The sequence below is a fragment of the Talpa europaea genome (genome assembly GCF_964194135.1).
Source record: "Talpa europaea genome assembly, chromosome: 7".
NCBI classification, from domain to species: Eukaryota; Metazoa; Chordata; class Mammalia; order Eulipotyphla; family Talpidae; genus Talpa; species Talpa europaea.
The window spans coordinates 100,822,380-100,836,577 of NC_140074.1; the positions used below are offsets into that span (position 1 = coordinate 100,822,380).

Below are 14,198 nucleotides of genomic sequence, written 5' to 3' on the forward strand. Positions count from 1 at the left end.
AAAGCTGGCCCTCAAGGTTCTCTTCCCTACCAGTAGCATTTAACTGCTGAGCTCCTGGCCCTAAGGGGAAGAAGGAGGGAGCTGCCTTGACACTGACGGAACTAGAAGCCTAATTAATTAGCACAGTGCAATATCTGCTGAACTACTCTTACTTTTTCCATTTATCTATTTCCATTTCTAGATTCGAGATGACCCAAGAAACTGGCAGTACCATGTGAGAGATTCACCACCTTTTGAAGGGAGGCCCAAGCATAATAACGTAAAATTGAAAATTTTCGTTTAGAACCTATGAGTTTATCAAATGGGAATTCCCTGCTGATCCTGCCACTGCAGGATCCACCTATAACATTCCCATCTCCCTCTTCAATTCTGACAATATGCCCTGAATAGGCCCCTTTTCATTCCCTCTCACCCCAAAAGTTTGCTCTTACCCGAGACCGATGCACTGGATTGTCAAAGTCAGTACCATCTGGAGCCAGGAGCAGCCAGCCACCATAAATGGGTTTTGCCTGGAGGAGAAAAAGGAGGTCAGGTCATCAGCAGCCTTGGACAAGAGAGTCAAGTTTATGACAAGTGCTTGCTGGACACAGAAGTCACCTCTATTCAACATAGGCCATGCATCTCATTCCACAGCTACAGGGAGAATCTCCTTGTTGGACAGCAAGATGCTCATGGAAGATCTGTAACCTCTGATATGGAGAGAGCAACACAACACAGTCTGAAATATTGCAGAATACAGGAACTGCTAATAAATGGATGCCTCCTTAAGTTCTTAATCAAGCCACCAAGATCAGAGGGAAATGGCATTTTCTTCCATAACCATGAGTGTCAATATGTGCCAGGCACATAAACAGACAGACAAAAACTTCCCTATGGCACAAAACAGGGCCTGGAGGAAAGACACTGCATAGCGATCAAAGCTAACACAGGTCAAAGAATCACTACCTTACTTACAGTGTAACCTTGGGCTAAAAAAAACCCTTTGAGTTTCAATCCTCCCATCTGAAAGATGAGGATGATTATAATTATATCTACACCTCATAAAGTTTATGTGAGTACTGATGAGATGATACAAGTAAAACACAGCACAGGAATGCAAACGGGTATGGCTACTGAGGAAAACATAGAATTACCACACGACCCCAAATTCCACTCCTAGGAACATATAGACAAGAAAACGGAAAACAGGTGATTAAACAAAAACTTGTACATGAGTTTTCATAACAGCACTATGCACAAACACCGAAAGGTATAAACAACCCCAATGTCTATCAACAGATAAATGAATAAACAAAATGTGGTTCAGCCACACAGTGAAATATTACTTAGCAATAAAAAAGCATGAACAACCAATACAGGCTATAACACAGATGACCCTTGAAGATATTATGCTAAGTCAATGACAGTCACAAAAGAACAAAAAGATGATTCCACTTATATTAAGTGTCCAGAACAGACAAATCCAGAGACAGAAAGCAGATTAGTAGTTGCTAGGGGTTGGAAGGAGAAGGAAATGGGAAGTGATTGCTGACAGGTATGGGATTTCTTTTTGTGGGTGATGAAATGTTCTGGAATTAGTGAGGATAATTGTGTGACCATACAAATATGTTCAAAACTACCAAATTGTTATAATCTCAAAAAAGTATAAGGAAAAAACAACAACAATGAGTGCCTGGCCTGTGGTTAATAATTGTTAACTATCATTATATTTACATCTAAAGAGTTCTCCTTCCCCCAAAGATCCTGTAGTGGGAGCACAACAAGAATGAAAAGACCTAGACAAATATTCTGGCCCCACCTCCCTTCTTAGCCACACCCAATCGGTGGTGAGACTGGAAAGGCACAACCAGGTCAATTGCCCTACTACCCTTTGGAGGACAGTTAGCAAAACTCCAAACTCTCTCACTGCTATTTACACAGGTAGAGGGATCTCTGGGTATACCTTAGGGGGCCTCTTAACATGCCTTTTATTCATCACTCCAAACTGTGAGGCCTCTTCACACCACCTCATTTTATAGCTATGGAATCTATGACTCAGAGAGGGAAGGTCACTTGCCAGAGGTCACAGAACATCAAGGAGAGCCAAGAACATTTTCTTTTCTTGGCTTCCGTAGGATCCTCAAGACCCCGGAGGGAAGCACTGGTTTCTCATGGATGTGGACAAAGCAGGTAAGAGGAGCTTCAGGCAAGGGGCATGGAGTGGGCAGGAGGAAGTGAGACTGACTCCCATCAAACTCAGGGGTGGGGTCTGACAGGGAAGCAGAGATTAAAGGGACAAGCTCACAAGGGCCATGGAGTATGTGGAATGAATTTTTGCCTAGGAAAACAGAAGCTAAAAAGAAAGCTGGCACTAGTCAGAGATGTGCACACTCAGCAGATAACATAAAAGCCCCACACAGGATTGGGGATAGGGGGCGGTAAGCACTAGGGTAGGACAAATCCTTGTCTGTCTCCTGAGCCAGGTGACTTCCCCATTTTGCCTCTCAGTCTCTAATTCCCCAACATATGATCTTAGGTGAGGCCACAAAGCCAGGTTTACTCCATTTCTCTCTAGTTTTGATTATATATCACCTCTTAGCCTCTGGCTGGAGGGCTTTGGGGCAACTTCACATTATCAATCATATCATTCTCACCTTTCCCCCAAAAGAGGCAGGAGACTTGACCAGCTGGTACATGTCCCCTCAGAACCCAGTCACAATCTCATCCCAGCCCAATGCCAGCAGCCTTACTCATTCAACAAATACCAGCTCAGGCCTACTGTGTGCTGTATGTACATCAGGGAGCCTGCCAGCACTCCTCACTTAGCCATGACTTCCTTATCAGATCATCTGAAGGGAGTTGAACTCTGGGGTGAGCAGGTTGTCCTAGAAGGTGGGGAGGCTGGACCAATGAAGAGCACAGGACAAGAAGCAAGTGCTCTGGGAGGAAGGGCTGGCACATTCCATCAAAAACATTCACCAAAGCAAATCTGTAGTGCTAGAAAGTGGGTCAGTGGTTGCCTGGGGATGGGGGGATGGAAGGCTGGGGTGGAGAGGAGTGTGACAGCTAAGGGATACAATGTTCTAAAATTGATTGTAGTGATGTCTGCACTACTCTGGGAATACACTAAATATCATTGAATGGTATCCTTTAAACGGGTCAATTATACAATATATGAACTCGATCTCAATAGAGCTGTTTTTTTTGTTTGTTTTGTTTTTTTAAATCACTTACCGGGCCTCCCCAGTGGTGCAGTGGTTGCACACTGGGCTGCAAAGCTGCCCGTAGCCTCTGCAGCGCCGGTTCGGTCCCCGGTTGCCAGGCGAGGGTCCCACATGGCGGGCTGACCTCTCCTGCCGCCCACTGTTCCCCTCAGCAGTGTACTTCGGTCCTTCTGCCTGTTCTGCTCCCTGCTGTGGCTCTGGTGAATTCTCTCACCCTCCCGCACTTCTGACTGTACCCAGTGCTTGCATAAATCAATCAATCAATCAATCAATCAATCAATCAATCAATCACTTACCAAGGCCTTTGTCAGGCTATGGGAAAGCAAAGATAAATAGGAGAATGTTCCTGCCTTCAGGGGCACACAGTCCAAAGGAAGTGTAAACTAATGTGTGTTGTTCTCCCAACCCTAAGGATGGGGATCATTATGTAAGTTTTCAGGTGATTCTGCCCCCAACCAGACTTGGGAAACTTCATACAAATTGATAGGGACAAAGGTTTCAAAGGGCAATGAGCTGCTCCACTGGTTTGTAGGAAGGGAACTGGAACGTGCCAGACACAGAAGTCAGAGGGCAAGCAGAAAGGAACAGGGACAGGTCAGACGGGAAGAACAAGGTAGGACAAAGAGCTACAAAAAAGGGCTGACCTGGTGTCCCAGCTGGATGACTACAATGCATCTGCTGTGCAGCAATAGGGTCACTGGGAGAGAGTGAGGTACGTGTACCCTGCACTGCCATTGAGTAAGCAACTAGGAGGGGTGAGGGGCCTAGGAGGCGAGGACCTGCAAAACACACATGCAGGAAGATAGCCTGGAGTGGAGAGGGCTCTGCGTATAGCTGAAGCACCAGCAGGAAGGCAGGCCTTTGTGGGCCAGTGAGGGGCCAGTCTGATACTACAAAACAGCTCAGGCTGCTCCCTGCATAAACTCAGTGCTTCTTACAGAGGAAGAACATCCAGACTCTGTAACCCTTTCCACAAGCCACAGCCAAGTCCAGAACATCTCTCAAACTGCATCTTCCATTCTACCTGTTTTTGCACAGTCTACCCTGCTGCAGTCTCCTCTTCTGCCTGGGCCTCTGCACTGTTCTATCATCTTTTCTCCACCTGGCAATCCCGCCCATTCTCTGAGCCTGCATTAAAATGCCCCTTCATTAAAGGAGCCCATTCTGACAGCCCTTGGCACTATCAAGTATCTCTCCTTTCCTTAATTTGTAATAATGACATCATTTCCCTACACAATGATGTTACAGTGAGTGTCCCCCCCAACAGAGCCTTCAGTCTAGAAAGGCTAGGATGGTGTTAACTCATTTCCCCTGGTCCCCCTCAACCCTAGGCAGGTCTGCTGAGGGAGGCTGCAGTGCACACCTGTATTAGTCTTGGGTCTTTGAATCCTCTCTCTCTGAGCTTTCTTCTCCTTGGAAAACCTGGGATCCTGCCTCAGCCGCCCTACCCTCATCTCACAGGCATGAGAAGGTATCCCAGAAAGTGCCACTGCTTCGGTGACTATTTCTCAGACTGACTAACCATCCGTGTCAGTAAATCCAGAAGTGCCTTCCCCACCAGCTATCACTACAGGACTGAAGACACACAAGCAGTTTCCTAAGGCAGCATCCCTCCCTCTGACAGGCCCCAAGGCATTCTCTTCCTAAGAGTCCCATCATAACCTGAAGAACAGACTTCAGGCCATCCAAACAGAAATTCCAAAAGGAAGTTGGCACAGGAAGACTGTGTGCTCTGGAAGCTTTATGGTGTGCTAGGACTGTTGCTGTTTTCTGGTCGAGTGGCTGGGCAGGAGAGGCAGGTATCTGATCCCCTGAGGATAAGTCAGGCTATCCTGCAGACCCAAAGGGTGGGCCTGAGTTATGTTCCAAGCATTCCTGCACAAGGTAGGGAGCACACTGGTTCAGATTCATGTGAAAGTTCCCAGATGAGGGCTTGCCTTGAGCTACTTTCCTTTCAACAAACTAGGCTGCGCTTCTGGCTAGTCTCTGGGAAAAGTTGCTGGTGGGCATACCCTTCAACCCAAAGTCCTTTCAAAAATGGTTACCTGTAACTGCTGGTTACTAGAAATCAGGTAGACATAAAGTTTTTCCTACTCGCCTTACTACAGCCCAATAACACCCTGAACACTGTATATATTGGAAGACTCTGAATGGAAGAGAGGGGCAAGCAGAGAGGCTGGGGACTTGGGATCCCAGGAATGACAGTGATGAGCCCCATGGCTTTCCTTTTTGCCTCATCAGCCCTGACTGGGGACTAGAGAAATGGGGCAAACTAGACATGCCAGTGGGCACAGACCAAAAGCACCCCAACAAAAGGTTGCTCTCTCTAGCTGAAGAACCAGGAAAAAGAGAGCTTGGCAAGAGAGAAAATTCTAAAGGCAATACCTGCCTGACTACAGTCAGAAACCACAGAGAAATGTAGCTCTATCCCTTCCCACACCAGCAATGGCTAGACTTCCCCTGCCCAGTTAAGAAGTGCTCCAACACCCCTACCAAGGAGGTATCAGGAAGCCAGGATTTTCACCCCCACCCAGCACAGACAAGGGCCCCCTCCCTCTCCTTGCTGCAGTAGAGCACATATGGGGAGCCAGAACTCCCACTCCTATCTGGCAAGAACAAGGAACCTCTCACCTCAGGTGTCAAAGGAAGCCAAGTGGGAAACCTGATCTTTGATCTCCACCTGAAAGTAAAAGGTGGTGGCCCCTTCCCCTGCTCGAGCAGTGAGAAGGCAGGGTCAAATGCAATCCAGAGTCCCCTAACATGCCATGAAAATGCTCAGTTTCAGTGGAAAAATCCCCATCATATCAGGAACTAGGAAGAGGTATCTAAATGGAATGAACAAAGACAAATAAACAGATGCCAAAACCATGGTGACAAGACATCAGAATTACCTGACAAAGATTTTTAAGCAGCCATGATAACGTGTTCCAACAAGAAATCATGCTTACAATAAATGAATGCAGAAAGCCTCAGCAAAGAAACAGGATCTGTAAGAATCAAAATGGAAATTTTGAAACTGAAAAATACAACCACTGAAATTAAAAAGCTCAACTGGTAGGCTAACAACAGAATGATGGGAACTAAGAATCAGTGAACAGGAAGACAAAACAATAGAAACACTGCAATCAGAAAACAGAGAGAAAACAAGACCTTAAAAAAAATAAACACAAGAAGAACAGAATCTTAGGGACCTGTGAGGCAGTAGTAGAAGATCTAACATTTGTGCCATCAGAGTACTGGAAATAGAGGGGAAAGATGGCCAGACAGAAAGGAGACTCAAAGAAAGAAAGACTGAAAATCCCTTATATTTGGTAAGAATGTCGACTTTAGATTCACGTAGTTGCACGATCTCCAAAAGATAAACCCAAAGAAATTCACACAAAGACACACCATAATTAAATTTGTGAATACTAAAGACAAAAAGAAATCTTAAAAAACAGCCAGAGAAAAAGTACAGCTTATAAATATGAAAAAACCAAATACAACAATGGATCTCCCATCAAAATCACGGAGGCCAGAGGAAAATGGCAGATACTTTTCAAGTACTAAAAGAAAACAACCGTCACACCAGGATCCTATATCAGGGAAAACATCCTTCAGGAATGAAAGGGAAATAAAGATAGTCTCAGATGAAGAAAAACTAAAGAGAATTTGTTAGCAGACCAACCTTTAAAAATGGATAGTGGGAGTTCTCTAAAAAGAAAGGAAATGATAAAAGAGGAATCTTCAATCTTCAAAAAGGAGGCCAGAGCACAGTAAGCAAAAACACAGGTAGTTAGGTTTTCCTTCTCTTGAGTTTCTAAAAATAGGTTTGACGAAGTAAAAATTATAACACTGTCTTATGTAGTTCTAAATTATGTACAGGAAATACCTGAGACAGTTACATAGGAAAGAGTAAAAGGATATACAGGGAAGTACTCCTTTTACTTAAACTGGTAAAATGACACCACCAGTAGATTATGATAAATTGTGTATATATAATGTAACGCTTAAAGCAAGCACTAACAAAAAAAAGGGGGGGGGGCTGAAAAAAAAAGCAAGCACTAAAAGAGGAAAACACTGCAAATAAATCATAAAATTTATCATAAAACTTGGTTTTTTAAAGTTCAAGCAGGAAAATATATAAAATCAGAAAAAAGAAAAAATAATTTTGGCCTAACGTATCAACAAATATCAGCAAATACAATCCAGCAATATATTTAAAGAATTATACAAAATGAACAAATGGAATGTATTCCAGAAATGGAAGACTGGCTTGATGCTCCAAAAAGTCAACATAATCCACCATTTTAACAGGCTAAAGGAAAAGATACCTGTCAACACATCAATGAATGCAGAAAAGAGCATTTGACAAAAAATGCAGTATCTATTCATGATCAAAAAAGAAAATCCTCTAGGAAAAATAGAAGGGAATTTCCTTGACTGACAAAGAATACCTACAAAAAACCTACAGTTAATATTATATGTAACAGTGAATGGTGAAAGACTAAATGTTTACCTCTAGACTGGGAACTAGGCAAGACATTAACACAGTGTTGCAATTTCTAGCCAGTGCAATAAAGCAGGAAAGGAAATAAAAGGCATGCAGATCAGGAAAAAGAAATAAAATATTTACAGGTGATATAATTATATAGAAAAATCATAAGGGATCTACAAAAATTAGAAATAGTTCAGCTGGGATGCAGGATATAAGATTGCATACACATTGCTAGTTTCTATAAACATATGTGGACACCAAAAGTATAGTATCATTTACATCACTTTAAAAATTAAATAGTTAGGGCCTCCCCAGTGGCACAGCGGGTGGAGCACCGCACTGTGAAGCTGTCTGCAGCCTCTGCAGCGTGGGTTCAATTCACGGCTGGCCAGAGAGAAACCCACATGGTGCAGCAGACCTCTTCTGCCTTGCAGGCTGCTCTCCTCGGCAGTGTCTTTGGTCCGTCTGCCTGTTGTGCTCCCAGCTCTGTCTCTGGTGAATTCTCTCACCCTCCCATGCCTCTGACCTGTACCCCAGTTCTTGTATAAAATAAATAAATCTTTAAAAAAATTAAATACTTAAACAATCAAAGATGTCAAAAAATGGAAACACATACTGAATTATAGCCTAGAAGATCCTAAGACACTGATTATCCCCTAAACTGATACACAGGTTGAGAGAAAATCTGCTATCAAAACAGCAGACTTGAAAAAAGAATAGAGAGCAAGGAACCTGTATACCTGATCAGAAAAGTTATTATACAGCCACAGTAATCAAGATTTTGTGGAATTCATGGAAGGTTAGACACACGGATGAATGGAATAGAGAGCATAGAAAAAGAGCCACAAATATGCCCAATGCAATCTTTAACAAAGGGCTAAAGCAAATCAATGGTGCTGAAACAACTGGACCTCCACAGGCAAAAACAAAGCTCAACCTTACATTAAAACTAACTCAAAATCAAACACAAAGTTAAATGGGCAAATTGAACATTAAAATTTAAAATTTTTCTCTGCAAAATGCCCTATTAGGAAGGTAAAATGATAAGGCCCAGAGTGTGATAAAATATTTGCAAACCATGTATTTAACAAAAGGACTAGTATCCTGAACACATAAAGACCTCTTGAAACTCAATAGTAAACATTTCACAGGGAGGGAGCATAATGGACTCTGGTGGTGGACTTGGGAGCTTTGGTGGTGGGTGTGTTATGGCAACAATACCTGAAGAACTTATGGCAACACTTCCAAAATACAAACAATAATGTCAACCAATGTTACCTCAATAAAAATTCAAAAAAAAATTTCCAAGGTATACACCTGGCAAATAAACACATGAAAAGATATTATCATCAGCTTCTAGTGAAATGATTAAAACCAAAGCTATTACTACACATCCATCAAAATGACTAAAGTAAAACAGGATGACAACACCAAATGTTGGCAAAGACGTGAAGGAAGTATATCACTTATCCACTGCTGGAGGGAATGGAAAATGGTATATTCACTCTTGAAAAATGGCGGTTTCTTAAAAAACTAAACTTGCAAATACCATGGAATTGCACTCCTGGGTACTTCAGAAAAGTGAAAGCTTCCATTCCATTCACACACAAAGGGTAGAGAAGTGCTGATACCAGCTTTATTTTCCCAAACTGGAAGCAGCTCAGGTGTTCTCACGGGCCAATGGCTGAACACACTGTGGTGCACTACACGTAGTGCACTACGCAGCACTAACAAGGAACAGATGATTGACACACACAACCTGGATGACTCTCTCAAGAATTTATGAGTGACAAAAGCCAATCCCCAAAAGTTACAGATGACTCCACTCACAGTACATTCTTGAAATGTGGGATTTATAGAAATGGAGAACAGACTCTCGGTTGCCAGGGGTGACAGTTAGTGGTGGTGGGAGGCAGGTGTGGGGTGAGGGGCCTTGTGGGAATGGATGTGCCCCTCATCCTGTCTGCACGGACATCAATATCCTGGCCGTGATACTGATCCATAATTTTACAAGATATCACCATTGGGGGAAAATGGATTTATTTCTTATAATGGGTAATGACAACTATCCCAAAATTAAAAGTTTTATTAAAAAACAAAAATGTTATCTGCACAAATACTTCCTACCCATACACAGGCATTTAACACTGGAAGGGGGATCCACCACAGCCCTAGAGTGCAGGAGTTCCAGCAGCAAAGGCAAGCCAAAGTACATGGTCCTCAGCTGTGCTGTATGAGCTCCAGTGACCTTTCCAAAGCATCTCCTGGGGGCTGCACATGCGCATGCACACACACACAACACACCCTCTTTTCTGCCTACTTGACCACAATGAGGTTCCTCCATTCCATCCCCTCTCCCTCTTTGGGCAGTCCTGGGTTGCATCAGGGAAAGCTCAACTGTCTCAACTCGGGCCAAATGGGCGGGTCACAGGCAGGGATGGAGCAAAAGTCCTGGCCTGCTTTATACAGCATTGTCAGGTTGCCACACTGATGCTTCCCAGAAACACACAGGCCTGTGGACACAGCCACCCATCACAGCCAGCTCCACGGCATCCAGAACTTTACATGCTCGGCACTCAGTCTCATGTGGCCTGTCTGTGGCTCAAAGAGTGGGAAGAGGAAGTCGCTGGTAGGATTTCTAACAGGTGGTTAATCTTGCTTTTCCTGTCCCCTCAGATTTACCCTGAGTGAACATGGCTTTGAGTAAGGGAGTCAGACATATTGTGCAATACAGAACTGAAGAGGAAGCACCCAAACCTATAGCTGCAAAAATGTGGGTCTTAACCATCCCTCCCCTGATAAAGGTGCCATCACCCTATCCTGAAGGCCATCTACAGAATGGTGCCTCCTCACCTTCCAAAGTTCACGTTCCACATACAAATACCTTCGACTTCATGGAATAGGGGAGTCACTATCCCTATACAGGTCCCCTCAAAATCCCATGCCCCTTCAAGTACTGTAACCAATCCAAATTCATCTGTTTACTGAGAATTTACAGTGGCTGAAACTGCCCTTAATCCAGAACACTCCCGCCTCCTCCTCTTCCAAACTGCTGTTTCACTTTTATTTCCCAGTGGAAAGAAAATTTTATTTCAGGTCTCTGGACTTTGCACCAGCAATTCCTACATGGATGGCTCTTCATGTATCCTGCTGGCAACTTACCCTCCAAGATCTATCTCCCACCCCAGCCCATCACTGTTTCTTCTCTTTTACAACACCTCACGACAGGAGTCATGACCATCTAAGTGCCCAGTACAAAGGAGGGCTGCGGTGATGAAAAACAAAACTGAGAATGAACCAGTGGACACACATCAGTCAGGGCCACACTGCTGAGAGTGGAACTGCTCCCTGGTTGTTCTCCCAGTGAAGACCTGGGTGAGTCTAGGCCACATCACTGACCCCCCCCCCAACATGGAGCACCTAGGTCATTAGTAAGTACTGTTCAGCAGCCAAGGCTGGGGCACTGAAGGGCCAGCAGACAGACTGAGCCTGTGGGCACGTCTCTCTTCGTGGAATCAATCCCCAGGCATGCCACCAAGTGTACACGATGCTGGCAAAGACAAAAGGCATAAGAGCTATAAGACAAGGCACACTCTCAGAGGGTAGCAGTGTGGCCATGTGTGGCAAAACCAAGATGGTGCCATGTTCCTAGCCCAGTAACCCAAAGAAATAACACAGAGAGGCAAAAAGTCCCATTCATGATATGGGAGGACATCCACATCCAACAAGGGAATGGCTAAGTTAAGATTCTGGCTCCACGACTTAGTCATTATGTGCCCCAGTATCCAGGGCAAGAGAGTATCCCCATGAATCTCAGTTCCACCATCTACAATATAAAAATACACATATCCTTTCTATAGCATATTTTTAAGTTACGTAAGACATACTAGGCCACCGAACAGTCAATGCCTCAGAGTCAGGGGCAACATCTCAGTAGCTACACTGTGGTGTGCACACAGCTGGCGTGCAAACCAAGCTGAGGGCAGGGCTTGGGGTCAGCAGTTCTCAGAGAAGTAAACTCCACAGGGAAGGTGAGAAGTGGAGGTCCCAGAGTAGTGTAAGAGGCAGATTGCAGAGTATTTGTGATGAGTCTGGAAGGATCTCAGGACCCCTTTTCTGAGGGTAGGGGCAGCACACAGGCTCCCTCACACCAGGCTAAAAGCCTGAGCTCAAGCAGAGTGACCATGCCCAGGAAAGTTTTTCAGAAAGCAAGGTCCCATATGGTCCTAAAGAAAGATCCATAGTGTGGGGGCCAGTCTCCCAGTTCAGAGGAGATTCTTGGGGCAAAGACTTTCCGGTTCAAAGGTGAGGGTTGGGGAACTGCACTCCCAATAGGCTATGTAGGCAAATGGCCCTTTGGTAGAGGATTCATCGAAAGATCTATGGGCAAAATGTGGTATAAATTACAAAAATACATCTTCTGTGGTTTTGAGGTTGGTTCCTTGCCCCTGCCCTCCCTCGGCCCCCACTTTTTTTTCCAAAGGAGTTCTATGGAAACATTTTAATACTTAGAGCAGACTGTTTGATATTTTTTCTGTATTTTAATTCTAAAATGAGAAAAGATGACTGGGTAGCAGCCATCCGACCATACTTGTAAGCTTGTAAATCATGGGAGAATTCAAGGTCACCTGTCTTTTCTGCAATGTTTAGATGTAAGTCAGTGAAAGGAGCTGTGAGCACATGTTCAAGTTGGACTCAGGCCTTACCCATGTCATGCCTCACTGTCCTGCGGCCACCTAGACGGACAGCAGAGGACCAGACAACTTTAAGTCCAAGCATGCTGTGGGGAAAGCCTTTTAGCAGAGCCATGTGCCCACCTTCTTGACCCATATTAGAGGTCAGCACTCATGTGACCATGCCCGGTAGGGTCAAGGAGTCCCAGGCAAGTGGGACTTCTCTTCTAGAACAAACCTGCCAGGACCAACCAGTGTTGACTATCATCACAGACCCCTCAAGAGGCCACATTCAAGCTTGTCCCTGCAAAGCATGCCAGGGCTCTTCTCCATGACTTGTCTGGGGTCTTAAGCCCCACAGAATACTGTCCTTTTGCTTTGTAGCCATTTAGTTCTGGACCCAAACTATAGTCCTCAGTATAGAAACCATGAGCCTCCAAGGCCTGTCATATGCCTTTGAAAGTCCACAAAGATACTCACAACTGTTCTCAGCCACTGCAGATTCAACATGATCAGGACCCAGGCCATATGAAACAAAAGTCTGGCTGTCCCAGTGAGAAAGGCTGCTGATCTAGAGGACACATACTAGATCCAAGTGAGCACTCTGGGGAGTCTGTATAAAATACCTATCAGTTTTCTCTCTGAATCACATCTGTCCTGCTTCCCACTGTCATCAGATCCATGAATACCCACAGCTTACAAGGTCGGTCACTGCTTAAGGTACTTCACATCACTTATTCCTCAATCTTCACAACAAATCTCCAAGGTATGTGCCATTACTATCTCCATTTAATACACAAGGAAACAAGGTGCACAGAGGTTAAGTGACCTGTCTAAGGCCACCAAGCAGGCAATTGGCAGAAACATGACTTGACCAAGGCCACCTGGCCTCATTTCTGGTTCTTTTTTTTTTTTTTTTAAAGATTTATTTATTTATATATAGAAGATCCAGGGTACAGACCAGATGCGCGGAAGGGTGAGAGGGATTCACCGGAGACAGAGCGGGGAACAGAACAGGCAGACTGACGAAACACACTGCTGAGGGGAGCAGCGGGCGAGACAGGAGAGGTCTGCTGTGCCATGTGGGACCCTCACCGGCCAGCCGGGATCGAACCCATGCTGAAGAGGCTGTGGACAGTTTCACAGCACAGTGCTCAACCACCTGCACCACCAGGGGAGGCCCTCATTTCTGGTTCTTAAACACTTGACACCACCTCTCCATGTTAGTGAGCCACTCCCAAAAGTAAAGGCTGACTGTCCTGGCAGGAAGTGTATTCCCCAAGGCGGGTACTATCCTGGGGGGTGGTGGTGGTCCTGACTGCACACCATTCTCCAGACAGCCCTGTGGGCAGTACTATGGTCTATATGTGGCTCCAAAGTATGACAGCTGTAAGGAGTTCATCACTCACTACACGAGGGACCAACCACAAATCACCTTTCCAAAGATCCACCACGCAGCAAGGCAACTTACTATGATTGCTAAGGCATTCGGGGAGCTAATGGAAATCTCAGGGCTCTTCCCGAAAAGGAAGAGTCTTTGTTACTTGTGCAAAGATAGTGTGAGTGCAGATTTTCCCCTCTTCCACATCCCAGGGAAAGCAGAGTTTCATAAGTAAGGTAACCCTGTAATTTATCATCCGAACTGGGATATTTGGGGGAATAAATTAGGACCCTATTAAGTATACCAGGTCACATGGCTCCAGAACTCAAAAAAAAATATATAGTTTATCAACCTTTGCTGCCAAAGACCAGACACAAAGACATCAGTGCAAATATGACGATGCCATTGAGAATTCCTACAATGAGACAAAGCACAAAAAGTGGCGAGAAGGGAAAAGAACTCAT

At 44.7% G+C, this 14,198-nt stretch overlaps 1 protein-coding gene across 3 annotated transcripts in view; it reads right to left on the reverse strand.

Moving 5' to 3' along the window:
- Positions 1–14,198, reverse strand: part of MPRIP (myosin phosphatase Rho interacting protein) — a gene marked incomplete at both ends in the record, with an annotated part of 128,302 nt that overhangs the window by 95,772 nt on the left and 18,332 nt on the right. For all 3 annotated transcript variants that reach the window (XM_084236176.1, XM_084236175.1, XM_084236177.1), the window contains one exon: positions 432–509. In XM_084236176.1, coding sequence (XP_084092302.1) covers positions 432–509 — 78 coding nt within the window. The remainder of the gene's footprint in view (positions 1–431; positions 510–14,198) is intronic.